General features: G+C 46.6%; 1 protein-coding gene across 1 annotated transcript in view; it reads right to left on the bottom strand.

Moving 5' to 3' along the window:
- The window catches only part of LOC140424761 (WD repeat-containing protein 48), a 163,934-nt gene that overhangs the window by 44,403 nt on the left and 102,891 nt on the right, over positions 1-16,640 (bottom strand). The window contains exons 11-13 of the mRNA XM_072508141.1: positions 16,085-16,182; positions 4,760-4,867; positions 1,656-1,752 (exon numbers count right to left, since the gene is read on the bottom strand). Coding sequence (XP_072364242.1) covers positions 1,656-1,752; positions 4,760-4,867; positions 16,085-16,182 — 303 coding nt within the window. The remainder of the gene's footprint in view (positions 1-1,655; positions 1,753-4,759; positions 4,868-16,084; positions 16,183-16,640) is intronic.

Genomic DNA, 16,640 nt, shown 5'->3' with positions numbered 1-16,640 from the left:
TAGTGTGCAAAATTAAAGTGCATGAGATAATATATTGGCATGGATTGGGAACTGGATACAGAGAGTAGGAACAGATTTGTCTTTTTCAGAGAGGCAGGCGTTGACTAGTGGGGTATCAAAGAGCTTGGGCCACAGCTATTCACAGCATATATCAATGATTTGGATGATGGAATTGAATGTAATATTTCCAAGTTTGCCGATGGCACAAAACTAGGTGGATTTGAGTGGTGAGGAGGAAGTGAAGGGGTGATTGAACAAGTTGAGCGAGTGGGTAAATAAATGGCAGATGCTGTGTAACATGGATAAGTGTGAAATTATACACTTCAGTAGGAAAAACAGGATGACAGAGTATTATTTAAATGAGGATAGATTGGGAAATGTTGACGTTCAAAGGGGCCTGGGTGTTCTTGTACACAGTCACTGAAAGTAGGAATGCAGATGCAGCAAGCAATTAGAAAGACAAATGGTATGTTGGCCTTCGTTACAAGAAGATTTGTGTATAAGAGCAAGTATGTCATACTGCAGCTTTTCAGGGCTTTGGTGAGACCACACCTGGAGCACTGTGCGCTGTTTTGGTCTTCTTACCGAAGAAGATAAGATATACTTGCCATAGAGGACTGCAGAGAAGGTTCTTCAGATTGATTCAACGGTAGCAGGATTGTCATACGAGGAGAGATTGGGTTGGCTAGGCCTGTATTCACTGGAGTTCAGAAGAATGAGGAGATCTCATTGAAATGTGTAAAATTCCAACAGGCTGGATAGACTGGGTGCAGTGATGTTGTTTCCTCTCGCTGGGGAGGTCTACAACAAGGGGTCACAGTCTCAAGATGCAGGGTAGGTCATTTAGGACTGAGATGAGTATAAATGTCTCCACTCAGATGGTGGTGAACTTATGGAGCTCTCTACCACATAAGGCTATGGTGGCGAAGTCACTAAAAGTATTTAAGAAACAAATAGATAAGGTTCATAGACATTAAATGCGTCAGAGAGAGCGGGAGTAAAGAATTGAGATAGGGGATCAGTCATGATCATATTAAATGGTGGAGCAGGCTCGATGGGCTGCATTTTCTATGTAATGCATCCTATTTTCCTATGCTCCTATTTTCTATGTAACTCAATGCTATTTTAATTAGGGTAGCAAGGTCACTTGAGACTTTGGGGATAGTTCTCCTTGCCAGGTAGGAGATCCATGCTCAGGGTTATGAACCATGGTCAATAGCCGAACCAACAAATTTTCAGTGATGGTGGCAGAGCTAGAACCTTGAAGGGCCATGGTGGCTTACAGGCAGAGGATCCTTCAAGAAGAGGACTTGATTTTCCTTTAAGCATGAGTAATGCTATGGGAACCAATGTATTCTTTTCCCTAGTCATATTGAAAATGGGAGGCTCCTATGAGCAACTGAAGAGGAAAGCACAACCCCGGGAGGTGAGAAGAAATGAGCAGGAGAGCCGCCGTTAGGCAGAATACTGCTAGTGTTGTAATTAGTACCAATAAATGTTGTTTTCCTGCAATATCACTTCACTGTGTTGATTGGCTTACCATCCCCAATGTCCATTTTGCAGTAACCAGAGCCAGTTCTTATCTTGACTCTCAAGACTGGAGACAAAGTGGTCCGTACATTACCCCAGCTTCAGCCTTACCATTAGCCACTTACGTTTTGGGTCGGATCCATCTGGACTACTAAATCCAGCATCCTTTGCTGACACCCAGGCAGCAAAACAGTCACTCTCGTCTAAAGTAATTGTCAACATCTACCAGAAAGAAACAGAACACAACACAAATTCAGTCACACCTAATTGGGTGGATAGAATACTGCACAGCTTCACAGCTACCACAGAAGCAACGATAACCAAACAATGCTCTTGCTCACTATTACACGTCTAGGCATTTGTCTTAATAACGTCCCCAGCCTGCAAGATGTCCTGCTAATCTGTTCCAGGCTACTGCTCAATAAACTTGAGTAATGACCCGTATTCATTAATCCTGTGTGAATTTTATCAAAACCGAAGAACCTGGAACATACTGCGAACGACATCTACACTGGATGCAGCCCCTACAACATCAACTGTTCCCACGCAAATTAAATGTTGAGATGTTGAGCAGAGTTGGAATTTGTTATTTTAAAATCCATTGAGAAGAGTAACCTGCATGAGTTGTAAGTAGGTCATCATACACACCTCATGTTGATGACTGCTCCTACTGTTCCACTTTTCTTTGCACGGAAGTGGAGTTCATAGAATCATAGAATTTACAGTGCAGAAGGAGGCCATTCGGCCCATCGAGTCTGCACCGGCTCTTGGAAAGAGCACCCTACCCAAGGCCAACACCGCCACCCTATCCCTATAACCCAGTAACCCCAACCAACACTAAGGGCAATTTTGGACACTAAGGGCAATTTATCATGGCCAATCCACCTAACCTGCACATCTTTGGACTGTGGGAGGAAACCGGAGCACCCGGAGGAAACCCACGCACACACGGGGAGGATGTGCAGACTCCGCACAGACAGTGACCCAAGCCGGAATCGAACCTGGGACCCTGGCGCTGTGAAGCAAATGTGCTATCCACAAGGCTACCGTGCTGCCCCCTACAGTTGATAAAGGTATTGGATTGGGTGGAGGGCACAGACTAAGGCCACGACTAAGACTGCACCATAGTTGAGCATGAGTAAAATTGCTGGGTCCCATACAGATGTGTTACGGGCAGCACGGTAGCACAAGTGGATAGCACTGTGGCTTCACAGCGTCAGAGTCCCAGGTTCGATTCCCCGCTGCGTCTCTGTCTGTGCGGAGTCTGCACGTTCTCCCCGTGTCTGCGTGGGTTTCTTCCGGGTGCTCCGGTTTCCTCCCACAGTCCAAGGACGTGCACGTTAAGTAATTAGCCATGCTAAATTGCCCTTAGTGTGGAAAATGTTAGGAGGGGTTGGAGGGGTTATTGGGATAGGGTGGGAAGTGAGAGCTTAAGTGGGTCGGTGCAGACTCGATGGGCCGAATGGCCTCCTTCTGCACTGTATGTTCTATGTTATATGTGTGCATGGAATTCTCTTACAGGTTGGGTCCCAGGTCAAGGTCTGACACGCTGTAGGGACTGGCAGTAGGAGTAATAACAGAGGTTAAACATAGAGTTGGTCTTAAATTTAAAAAAAAATAAGCTCCAAGTCTGAAAGTAACAGCTGAAGTGTAGTATCAAAAATGACTACTGAATGACAGGAGCAGCATTAGCAGCGATCAATGATAAGATGTTACCAAGAGGCTAAAAAAAATCAATGGTTGTGATGGAGGAGATTTGGTGGTCTTATTTCTATGAACAAGATAATGAACAAAGACATGAAAGGAATCGGTTATTTTTAAAATGTAATTATAACCTTGTAATAAAGTGGAGCAACATTTAATTTAAAGCAAGTGTTGAATGCATAGTTGAATTAGTTTATAGAGGAGTTCTTTTGCAGTTCTGACTGCTTCATGAATTTTTGGACAGATTTGTATAATTTATCCTCAGCCAAAAGTTTCTTAAATTTTCTTCTCAAATAACCGTACTGCATTAAAATGTACAGCCTGCATTTCCGTTAACTATTAGCCACCAGGGAAATCAGTTACCTACAAACTTAAGAGTTCTGGGACCACTACAATCCAGGAAATTGCAGGCTCCTAAATAAGCAGATCTTTTTATAAGGAAATCACAATTCAGAAGGCATTGCATGAGATATAATTAAAAGTTCTGTCAGTCATTGCAGCTTAAGAGAAAGAGCTTGCCAGAGCTCTTTTAAAAATCGACCTACTTTAGAAAATGTAATCAATGCATTTTCCTGGCAAACGAGCACACATTCAAAAAAAAGCTGAATAAAACTGATAAAAAGCAGCATCAGGAAATATTAAATTCTATAAATTAACAATAGAATCACAAAGATCAAACTTGGCGCAAAGAAGGACTCAGGAAAAGTGCCAACTTCCAAAGAAAAAAATAAGGGTAGGCTTGTTAAGCCAGTGTTTTGCCAAACCAAGTTTGAAGTGTCGGCAAAACTTTGTTCAGCATATAATGTTTTTCCAGCACTTTTGTTTTATTTCAGATCTCCAGCATACGCTGTTTTTTTGCTTTTATTTAATTTTGAATTGTGATGTTCTTGGACTCACTGAGAGTCAATGGGCTGCCACTGTTGCCCCCTCAAAACTTAATTATACCAGTTCACATTCTTTAAAAGAAAACACACAGATGAGCCTATCTTAACACAAACAGTTCAAAGGACAAAATACGGTGGCTTCAAAATCTTCAGAAACACATTTCAGTCAGAGGCGAGTTACGATTTTACCATTACATGATTCCTAAAGTGAAGTACATTTAAAAATTCTTCACTAGCAATGAAGCTGCCACTTCTTGACACGGAGACCTTATTATTTTATCGCCTTTTCGATAACCGTTCTCACCGATGAGACTGTTTGCTGTAGACCTGCAATGCGCATTAGATATCTAGCTGGCAGGGTGTGTGGACAAGAATGGCCCAGACTGACTGATACAAACCATGCATACCTATCCCACATTTCAGCAACTCTACTGGTACATCAGTCCTTCAGAGTCACAGGGATGAAATCCCAGACTTGCCTGCTCAACACCATTGTGGAAGGACCAGGATTACAACAGTTTTGAGACATGGCCATACACTTTCACAATGAAACAAGTGACGGGCAATAAACATGGTCACGTGAAAAAAAAATTAGCGGCATTTTCTAACAAATGTGAAAAAATTGGAAGATGAAAACTTACCCCTGTTTTCAAGTCCACTGAGAACCAGTTTGGCACATAAACCATTTTGAACCGTTTCTTGACTTCTTCTTCAAATTCTACTTTCCCAAGGTCTTCTACCTTGCAAGCCTGTTGGATAATGTAAGAGCCGTTTATTTTAAATATTTTAATATCTTTTTAATGGACCAGTTACTGCAATCGCTGGGATCTGGGCAGCACACTCCACTGAATAAGTCAGCTTTGTCTTCCAAATTCTGGGTCGAAAACTCTCTGAAAATGACCAATTGTTTATTCCTTGGAGGGTTACTGCCAGATTTTAGGGCCCCGCTATGTGTGAACAGAGAGAACGTAACTGTCCACAATTCAGCAACGTCAAAGTCTTATGAGCGGCAATGCAATTTACACAAAACTAAAACATTCTCGCGCAATATGTTCGAAGGACGAAACTGAAACCAACTGCCAGGTCATGCCTTATGGATCAAGAGTGGTGCTATATGACAGTCCATTGTGGTCCTTGGGTCGAATATTTCACAGGCGGAGGTGCCGTCTTTCAGATGAAGTGTTAAAACAAAAGGACCTGCCTGCTCTCACAGTGGACAGAATATCCCATGGCCCTATTTTGAAGAGGAGCAGGGGAATTATTCTCCGAGTCAAGGTCATCATTTAGCCCCGTGGGGGCCTGTCTGAGTTGAAAATGGCTGTCACATCTCCTACATTACAACAGTGACAGCACTTCAAAAGTACTTCAAAGGTGGCCATGAAAGGTGCTTAAATAAATGCAGTGTTTCAAATCACCATTTCATGGCAAAAGATGGGAGATGGTGGCAGAGTGGTAATGTGGTAACTTACAGGACTGCTAATCAGAGACCTGATGTTAAATCTGTTAATATCCTGCTGAGAAAGGTACAGGTTCCACCAAGGCAGCTGGAGGAATTTAAATTCAATTTAGAAATCTGGAATTGAAGCTAGCCTCAGCAATGGTGGCCATGATTGTTGTAAAAACCCAGCTAGTGCACGATTGTCTTTTAGGGAAGGAAATCCATCATCCTCACCCAGACTGGGCTTCATGTGACTCCAAATCCACAGCAACGTGGGAGATTCTTAACTGCTCTCTGAAATGGCCTAGCAAGCCATTCAATTGTGGAAATGAGGGCTTTGGCATGAAATACTGGCTTTGCCAGTGACCCCCGCACCCAATTAAATAATATTCTTAAAAACGTCTGTTGATCTCGTCGCGCACAAGATCCAGGGAGAACTGAAACCCTTGTATATTCTGACTGTCCGCAATCAGTGTGGGTTTTGGAGAGGAAGATATGTGTCGTTCTTAGCGCCCCAAAGTGGGTGGTTAATTTAGAATCCACAGTAACTGGCTTTCATGGATTTAAATAAAAAGGGTGATTTATTCAAACGTTCAACCCGAAAGTCTAAAGGCCATGTCAATCGTTCCCACTCACAAGGTACAATTAAAGAAAATAGTATAGTTTCACAAGTTGTAAGCCAAATAAATGGTTTATAGGTCACGTGTTGGGTTCATGATAGAAGAACAAACTGTCGTGTGGGCCAATAAAGAGTGTTAGGATATCGGACCAGACCCCAATATTTGTTAGGATGCCGGACAAGCACCCGAAACAATTTTAATTTGGAAACTGTGAGGAAAGGATACGTCACACCAGGAGTGATGACTCGGACTAATAGGTATCTTTGTCAAAACAAACTGTAATTTAAACACAGAATTAACCACATTAACAACAATGAAAATTGCTTTACAATTAACAATTAAGCAACTCTTAAAAACAAAGAAAAAACTAAACTTATCTATTCCTGCTACTAACTCTAATTAAGCAACCCAATACAGTTCAAATGCCACTTATAAATAAAGTTAACAAACAGATTATTTGCCTGGTTGTGCAGAGACCTTTGGAGAGAGAGACCCTTTTAGGAGAAGAAATGCACTTCTGCTCAACCTAGTAGCATTTGGCAAAACTGCTGTTCAACTTAAAATCCTTCTGTCTTGTCAGACTCAAATCCTACGGAAAACGGGCGAGCGAAGCGGCCGCAGCAAAGACACTCCCGCACAGCCACAAAATCGCGGCTTTTTTGGGGGTGTTTTCCCGTGGAATTTTTTTTTTTTTTTTTTTTTTTTAAAGTAAAAAATTCTTTCGGCCCCACGAATTCGGTCCAGCCCAGGCGCCAAAGCTCTGATCCACGGAGCTGGAGAGGGAGAGAGAAAAAAAAAGGAGAGACTGGTCCCGGTGAGCTGCATGTGGAGGAGTGGGGATCGCTCAGAAACGGCCTGAAGGTCGGAGCACGGAGAGGATCACAAGAACAAAATAAGAATTTTTTAAATTCAACCTTCCTTGTTCCTCTCCTGCAAATTTTAAAAAGAAAAGAAAAAAATTTTTCAAGGGAAAAAAACATCTTCAAAAATTTTTTTTTTTTTTTTTTTTTTTTTTAAAGCGCTTTTTATATTTTAAAAAAATCGTTTTTAAAAGGAGAAAAAAAAACTCTTGGGTTTTTTATTCTTTGGGGGGAACAAAAATAAGAATTTCTTTTTCGCACCAAAACCCAGGTAAAAAAAAAAAGAGAAAGGCACAGACAGAAATATGCCTCCAAATAATAAATTGGGGGGGGGGGGCGGCGAGATGGAAGATGGAACAGCAGCGAAGGCGAAGGAAAAAAAGCAGGAGCTGCGGCCGCGCAGACAGACGACCCCACGGGGCGAGGCGGAGGTTCAGGCGAATCAGGAAGCGGAAAAGCTGGCGAGCCGAGCAGCAGGAACAGGACACGGCGACCATTATCTCCTCTCCCCCCCCCCCCCCCCCCCCCCCGCACAGGGAGAGGAATGGAGAAGCGTGCTGAAAACGGAAATAAACGCCATAAAGGAGGAGATTAAAATGGAGATAAACGCCATGAGGGAGGCACTCAGGACGGAGCTCCACACAATGATGGGGAGATGCTGGCGGAGACAACAGAAAAAATGCAGCGAACCATCGATGGCCTGGAAAGGAAGGTGGAGGTGCAGGAGAAAACTATTCAGGAGTTGGAGAGGGCCGCCCCGGACCAGAGCGACAGGATGGTAACTCAGGAAACCGAGGTGAAAAGGCTGGTAACGACCCAGGGGAGCCTAAGAGGGAAAGTGGAGGACCAGGAAAATAGGTCCAGACGGCAGAATGTTAAAATAGTGAGTCTGCCAGAGGGCTACGTCATCCAAATGCTGGGCAAGCTAGTGGGAAGGGAGAAGTTTCCAAACCCCCCAGAAATCGACAGAGCGCACAGGTCGCTCCGACCCAGGCCCAAGGCTGGGGAGCAGCCCAGAGCGATTATCGTGAAGCTGCACAGGTTCCAAGACAGGGGAAAAATCCTAAAGTGGGCCCGGCAGGCGAAAGCGAGCACGTGGGAAGGGAAGACCATAAGGGTGGACCAGGACATTGGGGCGGACCTGGCCAAAAGAAGGGCTGAATTCAACAGGGCCAAATCACCACTCTACAAAAGTAATGTGAAATTTGGGATGCTATTCCCGGCCAAACTCTGGGTAACATTGGAGGAGAAGGAGCTGTTTTTTAACACCCCAGCGGCAGTGGAGGAGTTCTTTAGAGCGAACAAACCTGGGGAGGGACATCCACAACGGCCATCATGAAAGCGACAGGGATGGAAAAGAAAGGAAGAATCGGAACAAAGAGCAGCGGGCAGACCGCAAACAGAGACAATACGATCACGAACTGTACACACGTGTTTGGTGCACTGTGCAGGACTGTGCTAACTCGTTCCCGGGCTCGCTTCACCTCTCAATGCAATGGGGGGGGGGGGGGGGGGGGGGGGGGGGGGGGGAGCGAAGCAAGGTGAATGAGGGTGAAAATGGCAGCCAGGTGGGCGAGACCAGGGCTAGCAAAAGGAAGGTAAAACAGGACCAGAGCAGGGCAAGTGCTGGGAGGAGGGCCACCGTGCTAGTGAGGAGGGCTAACACGGGAGGACAGGAAAAAAGGAGGGCCGCGGCACGCTTCTCAGGGGAGAGGGAGCGCCTGGCACAAAGAGAAAGTGGGGGGGGCAGGGCAGAGCGGGGGGGGGGGGGGGGGGAAAGAACACAGGGACACACACAGAGGAACAGGGACTAGGGGGGGGGGAGGGAAAGAGGAGTCGGGGAGAGAGCGCAGAACAAAAGAGAAGCAAAAGGAAGGGTGAAGTAGATAAGCAGCACGAACACAGGCCTCGGCAGGCATGGAGCAGGGCGAGGAACCAAGATGGTGCCACAAACAGCCACTCGGGAGGGCTTCAGGACGAAGGGAGACCCTGGATTGCAGGGGCGCAGCCACATGGCGTACACACAGCTGGCGGCCATGGTGGGTGCCCCCTGGACAAAAGGAAACCCCGGGGCCCGACCTCATGGTGAGAGCGGTGACCGCGGCCATTTTGTACGGCCCCCTAACGAAGGGAAACCTTGGAGGGCAGGGGCGCGTCCACCAGGTGAATGGGGGGGTCAAAAAACCCCCACCAGGATTGTTACCTGGAACGTAAGGGGACTCAACGGCCCGGTCAAAAGATCCAGAGTCTTCACCCACCTAAGAAGCCTAAAAGCAGACAATCTACCTACAAGAGGCGCACCTGAGGGGGAAGGACCGACTGCTGGTAAGGAAGGGCTGGGTGGGACAGAAATACCACTCATGCTACGGGACGAGGGCTAGGGGCGTAGCAATATTAATTAGTAAGAGGACGAGGTTTCGGAAACCAAGACAGTTACGGACCCACGGGGACGGTATGTCATGGTCAGCGGTGTCCTGGAAGGGGCACCGGTCGTACTGGTAAATGTGGGACGACACAGAATTCATAAAGACCATGGCAGAAATCCCCGATCTTGACACACACCGACTGATCATGGGGGCGAGTTCAACTGTGCACAGGGAAAAAGACCGGCATGGCTAGGGAACTAGGAGCATTTATGGAGCAGATGGGGGCGGTGGACCCATGGAGGTTCCTGCACCCGGGAGAGAAGGAATTTTCATACTTCTCACAAGTACACAAGGTATACACTCGTATCGACTTCTTTGCAGTGGGGAAATCGGTGCTTCCAGGGATCACGGGAACAGAGTACTCCGCGATGGTTATCTCTGACCACGCTCCACACTATACGGATGTGAGGTTGGAGACAGGCTGTGCCCAGCGCCCCGCATGGAGGCTGGACACGGATCTCCTGGCCGACAAGGCCTTCTGTCAGAAAACATCGCGGGCCATAGGCGACTACGTGAGTAACAACCAAAACGGGGAGGTCTCGCCCTCCACATTCTGGGAGGCACTGAAGGCCGTGATTAGAGGAGAGATCATAGCCTACAAGGCAAGCAGAGATAGGGAAGAGAGGGTGGCCAGGCAACAACTGGTGGACTCCATCCTGGAAGTCGACAGAAAATACTCCGAGGCCCCGACCGTAGAGCTGCTGGCGGAGAGGAAAAAGCTGCAAATGGACTTTAAGCTGCTATCCACTAGGATATCCACTAGTGTACCAGCTCCGTCAGACACGGAGGACCTTCTACGAACACGGAGACAAGGCTGGCTGTCTATTGGCTCACCAGCTGAGAAAGCAGGCAGCCACAAGGTAAATAGCACAGGTAAAGGATAGCAGAGGCAGACTGGTAACAGAACCAAAGGAGGTCAATCGGGCATTTGAGACCTTCTACCGGGGACTGTACACCTCCGAGCCCCCCAATGGGGACGAAACTGTTCCTAGACGGACTGGAACTACCAGTTGTGGGGGAAGACAGACGGGCGGAGCTGGAAACACCAATAGACCTAGGAGAAATCATGGAGAACATCAGCTCCATGCAGGCTGGGAAGGCACTGGGTCCCGATGGGTTCCCGGCAAACTTCTACAAAACATTTGCACCAGTCCTGGCCCCACACCTAAGGGACATGTTCGCGGACTCACTGGCAAGGGGCACCCTGCCTCCAACGCTAGCGCAGGCCACAATTTCACTGATACCCAAAAAGATAAAGACCTGACGGAATGCGGATCATACAGACCCATTTCACTGCTGAACGTAGATGCGAAAATACTCGCAAAGGTCCTGGCCAAAAGGCTGGAGGGCTGTGTACCAGAGGTGGTCACAGAGGACCAAACTGGCTTTGTCAAGGGTAGGCAGCTCACAGCGAACATCAGGCGGCTGCTGAACGTAATAATGACCCCCTCTGGGGAACGAACACCAGAGGTGATCGTCTCCCTGGACGCAGAAAAGGCCTTCAACAGAGTCGAATGGAAATACCTCCTCGAGGTACTGGAACGGTTTGGGCTAGGAGGGGGTTCACCGCTTGGGTGAGGCTCCTGTACAACGCTCCCAAAGTGAGCATCCAAACTAACACCACCAGCTCTAAATACTTCCAGCTGCAGAGAGGAACAAGACAGGGCTGCCCCCTGTCCCCACTCTTGTTCACGCTAGCCATCGAAACCCTGGCGATAGCCCTGCGAGACGCGAAAAGCTGGAAGGGAATCCGGAGAGCAGTCAGAGAGCACAGAGTCTCACTCTATGCAGATGACCTGCTCCTCTATGTCTCGAAGCCACAGGATGGACTGAAGGCAGTACTGCAAATGCTGAAAGAGTTTGGAACCTTCTCGGGCTACAAACTTAACCTGGGCAAAAGCGAGGCATTCCCAGTGAACGCAAACGGGGGAGGGAGAGAGCTGGAGGGGCTCCCGTTCAAAACAGCCCAGAACAGATTCCGCTACCTGGGGATCCAGATAGCCAGAGACTGGACACAGATCCACAAGTGGAACCTGGCCAGCCTGGTGGAGGAAGAAAGAAGAGACCTTCAAAGGGGGGCTCACTCCCACTCTCCCTGGCGGGGGGAGTGCAGACGATCAAGATGAACATACTGCCAAGGTTCCTCTTCCTGTTTGATCCATCCCGATCTTCATCCCCAAGGCCTTTTTCCAAAACGTAGACAGTATAATCATGGCGTTTGTGTGAGGGGGGTAAGAACCCGAGAATCCCAAAACAGACACTGCAAAGAAGGAAAATCAAAGGGGGCTTGGCCTTACCAAACCTACAATACTACCACTGGGCAGCAACAGCAGAAAGAGTGAGGGGATGGGTACAAGAACCCAACACAGATTGGGTACAAATGGAGGAGGCATCCTGTAAAGGAACGACCCTCTGGGCCCTGGCTACAGCAGCACTCCCATCCCCCTCAACAAGATACACAACAAGCCCAGTGGTAGCGGCCACGCTGAGAACATGGACCCAGCTCAGACAACACTTCGGGATAACTAAAATGTCCCCCATGGCCCCCATCTGCGGCAATCACAGATTTCCCCCAGCCATGCTAGATACCACCTTCAAAAGATGGAGGTGGGACGGAGGCACACTGACGGTCGGGGATTCTACGTAGGGCACAGACTGGCGACACTAGACGAACTGACGAGGAAGTGGAGGCTAGCAAAAGGACAGGAAATGAGGCACCTCCAAATAAAACACTTCCTCCGCAAAGAGATAGTGGGGTACCCTGGGGCCCCAGAAACCACACTACTAGAGGACCTGATAGGCACAAGCAATGGGAAGGGGAGACAATGTGGGAAAATATACGGACAGCTACTGGACAGAGGCCGGACTCCACTGGACGAGATCAGACAAAAATGGGAGGACGAACTGGGGACAGAGGTAGGATGGGGACTCTGGAGAGAAGCACTGAGCAGGGTGAACTTCACCTCCTCCTGCGCAAGGCTAAGCCTAATGCAGCACAAAGTGGTGCACAGAGCGCACCTGACCAGAACCCGAATGAGCAGGTTCTTCCCGGAGGTGGAGGACAAATGTGAGCGGTGCCAGAGGGGCCCGGCTAACCACACCCACATGTTTTGGGCTTGCCCCAAGCTTGCTGGGTTCTGGACAGCCTTCTCCGAGGCAATGTCCAAGGTTGTGGGGGTGAGGGTGAAGCCATGCCCAATAGTGGCAATCTTCGGGGTATCGGAGCAGCCAGAGCTACACATGAGGAAGGGGGCCAACGCCCTTGCTTTCGCTTGCCTAATCGCACGCCGGAGAATCCTGCTCGGCTGGCGATCGGCAGCACCACCCACAGCTGCAGACTGGCTCGCTGACCTTTCGGAATTTCTCCACCTGGAGAAGATGAATTACACCACCCGAGGGTCAGAGGAAGGCTTCCTGAATACTTGGGGGCAGTTTGTCGGTCTGTTTCGAGGCCTAAACCTCTGTATAATAAAGGAAATTAGCGCAGGCGAGAAAAATGTGATGTGCAACTGTTTATAAATATGAGAAATGCCAATAAAAAGATTAAAAATCCTACGGAAAACTGCAAAACTACATACAGACCTGCCTCCTCCCAATAATTACATCATCTGTATCCCACTAAGACCACCTGCTTAGCTAGGGCGAAATACTACCCTATAAATTCCAGGAAATCTCCAGCAATCATAACAATATCCCATTCGCCTTTCATCTGTAACCAATTAAGTGGTGAAATGAACCATGACCTCACCTTTCATGACTTCTTAATTGCAGCTTTAGTGGACATTCTGCCAGTATGTATTTTAAACCAGGGTGTTTAAAGAACATTACAGCCACAAATATGGTGTTAGCCTCACTTTGATTAGCCACTTTCTATGTATTTTTTCCAGCCATCCCTCCTGGGGTTTGGAGATCATTACTGTCTTTGTTTCAAGCCAGGAATGCAGTTCTGGATGATTTCACGATCGGGGTTTAAAAAAATAATAATTTACAGAATATGGGCAACATTGTCTCGGCCAGTATTTGTTGTCCATCCTGGATTGTCCTTGAGGTGGTGGCAGTGAGCAGCCTTTTTTATCCGCGGTAGTCCCTGTGGCATAGGTACACCCACAGTGCTGTTAGGGAGGGTGTTCCAGGATTTTGACCCAGCGAAAGTGAAGGAACAATGAGTGCTTTGTATTATGAAATTATTCTATATAACCGTAAAACTAGTCCTGCTGTCCCATTGCTTGTTGACCAGAAGCTGCTGAGAATTGCATTCTTACGTTTTTCATGAATCATCATTATTAATTCAATACGAAGAAACATTCATTTTCACTGGGATAAAGATGTTGGTCTTCTGTCAACAAGCAATGCTTCAGTGAGACACTGGTTCTCGAGATTCTGATAAACATCAGTTTTATTCTCCACATGGATAGGTGTATGGTAAATATTTGGCAATGCCACAAATATAAGAGAAAGCTGTGGATAGCGAAATTGATTAAATAAATGTATCAAAAAATACTACTCTCAGGGGGCCATTGATTCATGGAAAGTGAATAAATCAAGTATTGTATATAATTCTAAGAGTTTTTGGCCATTGTATTCCATCAATTTTGTTTAAAATGGAAAAACGTTGATCTTTTTCAGGGTCAACTGACAGGAGTGATCATGCAAGGAATATACCGTCAATTTATATATTTTTTTATAGAAAAAAAAAAGAGAAAGTAAGCAGCATCTTTCAGGTTGTCCAGCAAAGTCGTAATGGCCATTCAGCCCATATAGTCCATGCTGGCTCTCTGCAAAGCAATGTAGTCATTCCCATCCCCTGTTCTACCCCCGTAGTCCAGCACGTTTATGTCCCTCAAGTGCCTATCCAATTTTCTTTTGAAATCATTGCTCCTATCTGCTTATGCCATACTCCAAGGCAGCGAGTCCCATGTCATTACCACATATATTTTCTGCTTTCGTAGTTAGAACCCCTATTTGTGAAGCCTGAGACCCCATATGTTTTACGAGCTACTCTCAATATGTCCTGCCACCTTCAAAGATATATTCATATAAGACCATAAGACATCGGAGCAGAATTAGGCCACTCGGCCCATCGAGTCTGCTCCACCATTCAATCGTGGCTGATATTTTCTCATCCACATTCTCCTGCCTTCACCCCATAACCCCGATCCCCTTATTAATCAAGAACCTATCTATCTCTGTCCTTCTCTGAAACCTCCAGTTCTTCTGCCGCTGCACCTTCTCTAGAAATGTGACTTGAAGTCTGTGATGCTTCTCCCTCTCCTTCCTGCTGAACTGCATCACTTTTTCATGTTTAGTGTTAAATATATATCAAAAAAGCAGTGGCTCGGGCTCTTACCCTTGGGAACACTCTGCAATGTGGTGTGTGCTTAAATAGAATTTGCAGTATAAACAGAGCCTTTAATCCAAATGGTCTATACTAGCATTTATGCTCCATTGGAGCTGATGTACGACGCTACACAATTGAACCAATACTTGTACCTAAATAGCAAATTAGTTCCAATTCAGTTTATGGTATAGAACGTGTGAACCATTTTCCTGCAGAGTAGAACAGATTATCTCTCCAGTCACCAAACAGCCAAAGTGCTCACAAACAATTTCAGAAATGAGTCATGCCACAGAACAAAAATCTCCAGAACGGCTTCAAAATGCATTCAGCTAAATTAGCATCATTAAAAGGCATTAAATCTTTTCCTGGCCAGTTCTTGCTTATTAACCCAAAAGGACACTGCAAGAGATTTGGGGGCAGATGATGTGGGTGGCAAGTGAAAGGGAACTTTAAAGAGCACTTGAATTATAATTATATATAACTTGACCTGCCTTTCTACGACCAGAGTACAAATGCTGGTGACGTCACTCTGGAACAACTAGCTCAACAAGTCTGGCGTGCAGAATATGTTGGGAAGCAGCTTAAGGGGAAAGTAGACTTTTTAAAAAGAAAAGAAACCAGTGGCTTTTATAGCCAGTTAATTTACGTCAGTGACTCCTCTGTGCTGTAATTCACAGATCATGGCCAGAACTCTTCAGCCTTTCACGCCAGCGGGATTTTCCGGTCCCGCCGACGGTGCACCCCACCGCGGGGTTTCGTGGCGGTGAGGGATGCAGTCAACGGGGATCCCAGTTAACGGCGGCAGGACTGGAAGCTCCTGCTGCTAGCCAATGCCGGGTTGCCTCCACTGTGCGGTAAATTCGACCCCACGTTAATAACTTTAAAAAAGACGCAGGGCCGAATCTTCTGACCAGATGTACGGCCGAATGTGCAAGTCCTGACATAGGGGTCTCTGTGGACATTGCCCAGGAGCTTTCAACTTCCGGGTTTGGTAAACCAAGCAGCATCCACTGAAACCAAAAGCTGCATAGGTACTCTGTTCACAAGGTAGACAAAGGATTACCTTAATGTCCATTCCAATATTGAACTGATTAATATTGTTACAACCAAGATCAGGCAAAATGGACAATCGGGTCAGTGCAGACCAATCTGTTACAAATCACTTCCGTTGCATTTGGGAGAGATGGGGAGGAAGGAAGATTTATTTGTCATCTGCTCTTCAGGCAAAGCCATTAGGCGACAAACATCCGTCTAAAACAATGCCTGACTTAAATCTGGACTCACCTTCAGCACATCCCAGAATGCCACAATGTTGTTCGTATCTTTGGTCACTATGTGTCTCTTATCATTTAGAATATGACACTGGATGATACTAGCACCCCCTAGAGGATATAAAGAAAATTCACTGATGAAGTTGAATTTTGTAATGATAGTTCTTTTAAATAACGCAATGGCTCTTCCACCCCTCCACCACAACAATCAGCCCAATAGGTCACACTAGTGCTCCACAGGCGTGCCCTTCTGCCAGTATTCCCGTGCAGACTATTTACGAAGGCCACTCTCTGTATTTGCCCATTTGCACTTACAAAGATAAACATTTGGCAAAAATGCATTGTAGGTTACAGACATTTTTCCAAGACAGGGCAACTTAGCCTTTAGACTGCTAGTAGTTACAGGAAAGCGCCACTGTCTCAGGGTTGGTCCTATCTCACTGCTGTTGCAACTTACAACCCATTAACTGCAATGCTGAAGACACTCTTCATTGCTGGAATGTAATCATACGAAACCTGAAACTCAAGTCAATTGTTTTCTCGGCATTTTCTGCTTTCCTCTCTTTCAC

The sequence above is a fragment of the Scyliorhinus torazame genome, chromosome 6 (genome assembly GCF_047496885.1).
Source record: "Scyliorhinus torazame isolate Kashiwa2021f chromosome 6, sScyTor2.1, whole genome shotgun sequence".
Classification (NCBI taxonomy): domain Eukaryota; kingdom Metazoa; phylum Chordata; class Chondrichthyes; order Carcharhiniformes; family Scyliorhinidae; genus Scyliorhinus; species Scyliorhinus torazame.
The sequence above is the reverse complement of the archived record's forward strand: the minus strand, read 5'-3'. Positions and strand labels throughout refer to the sequence as shown.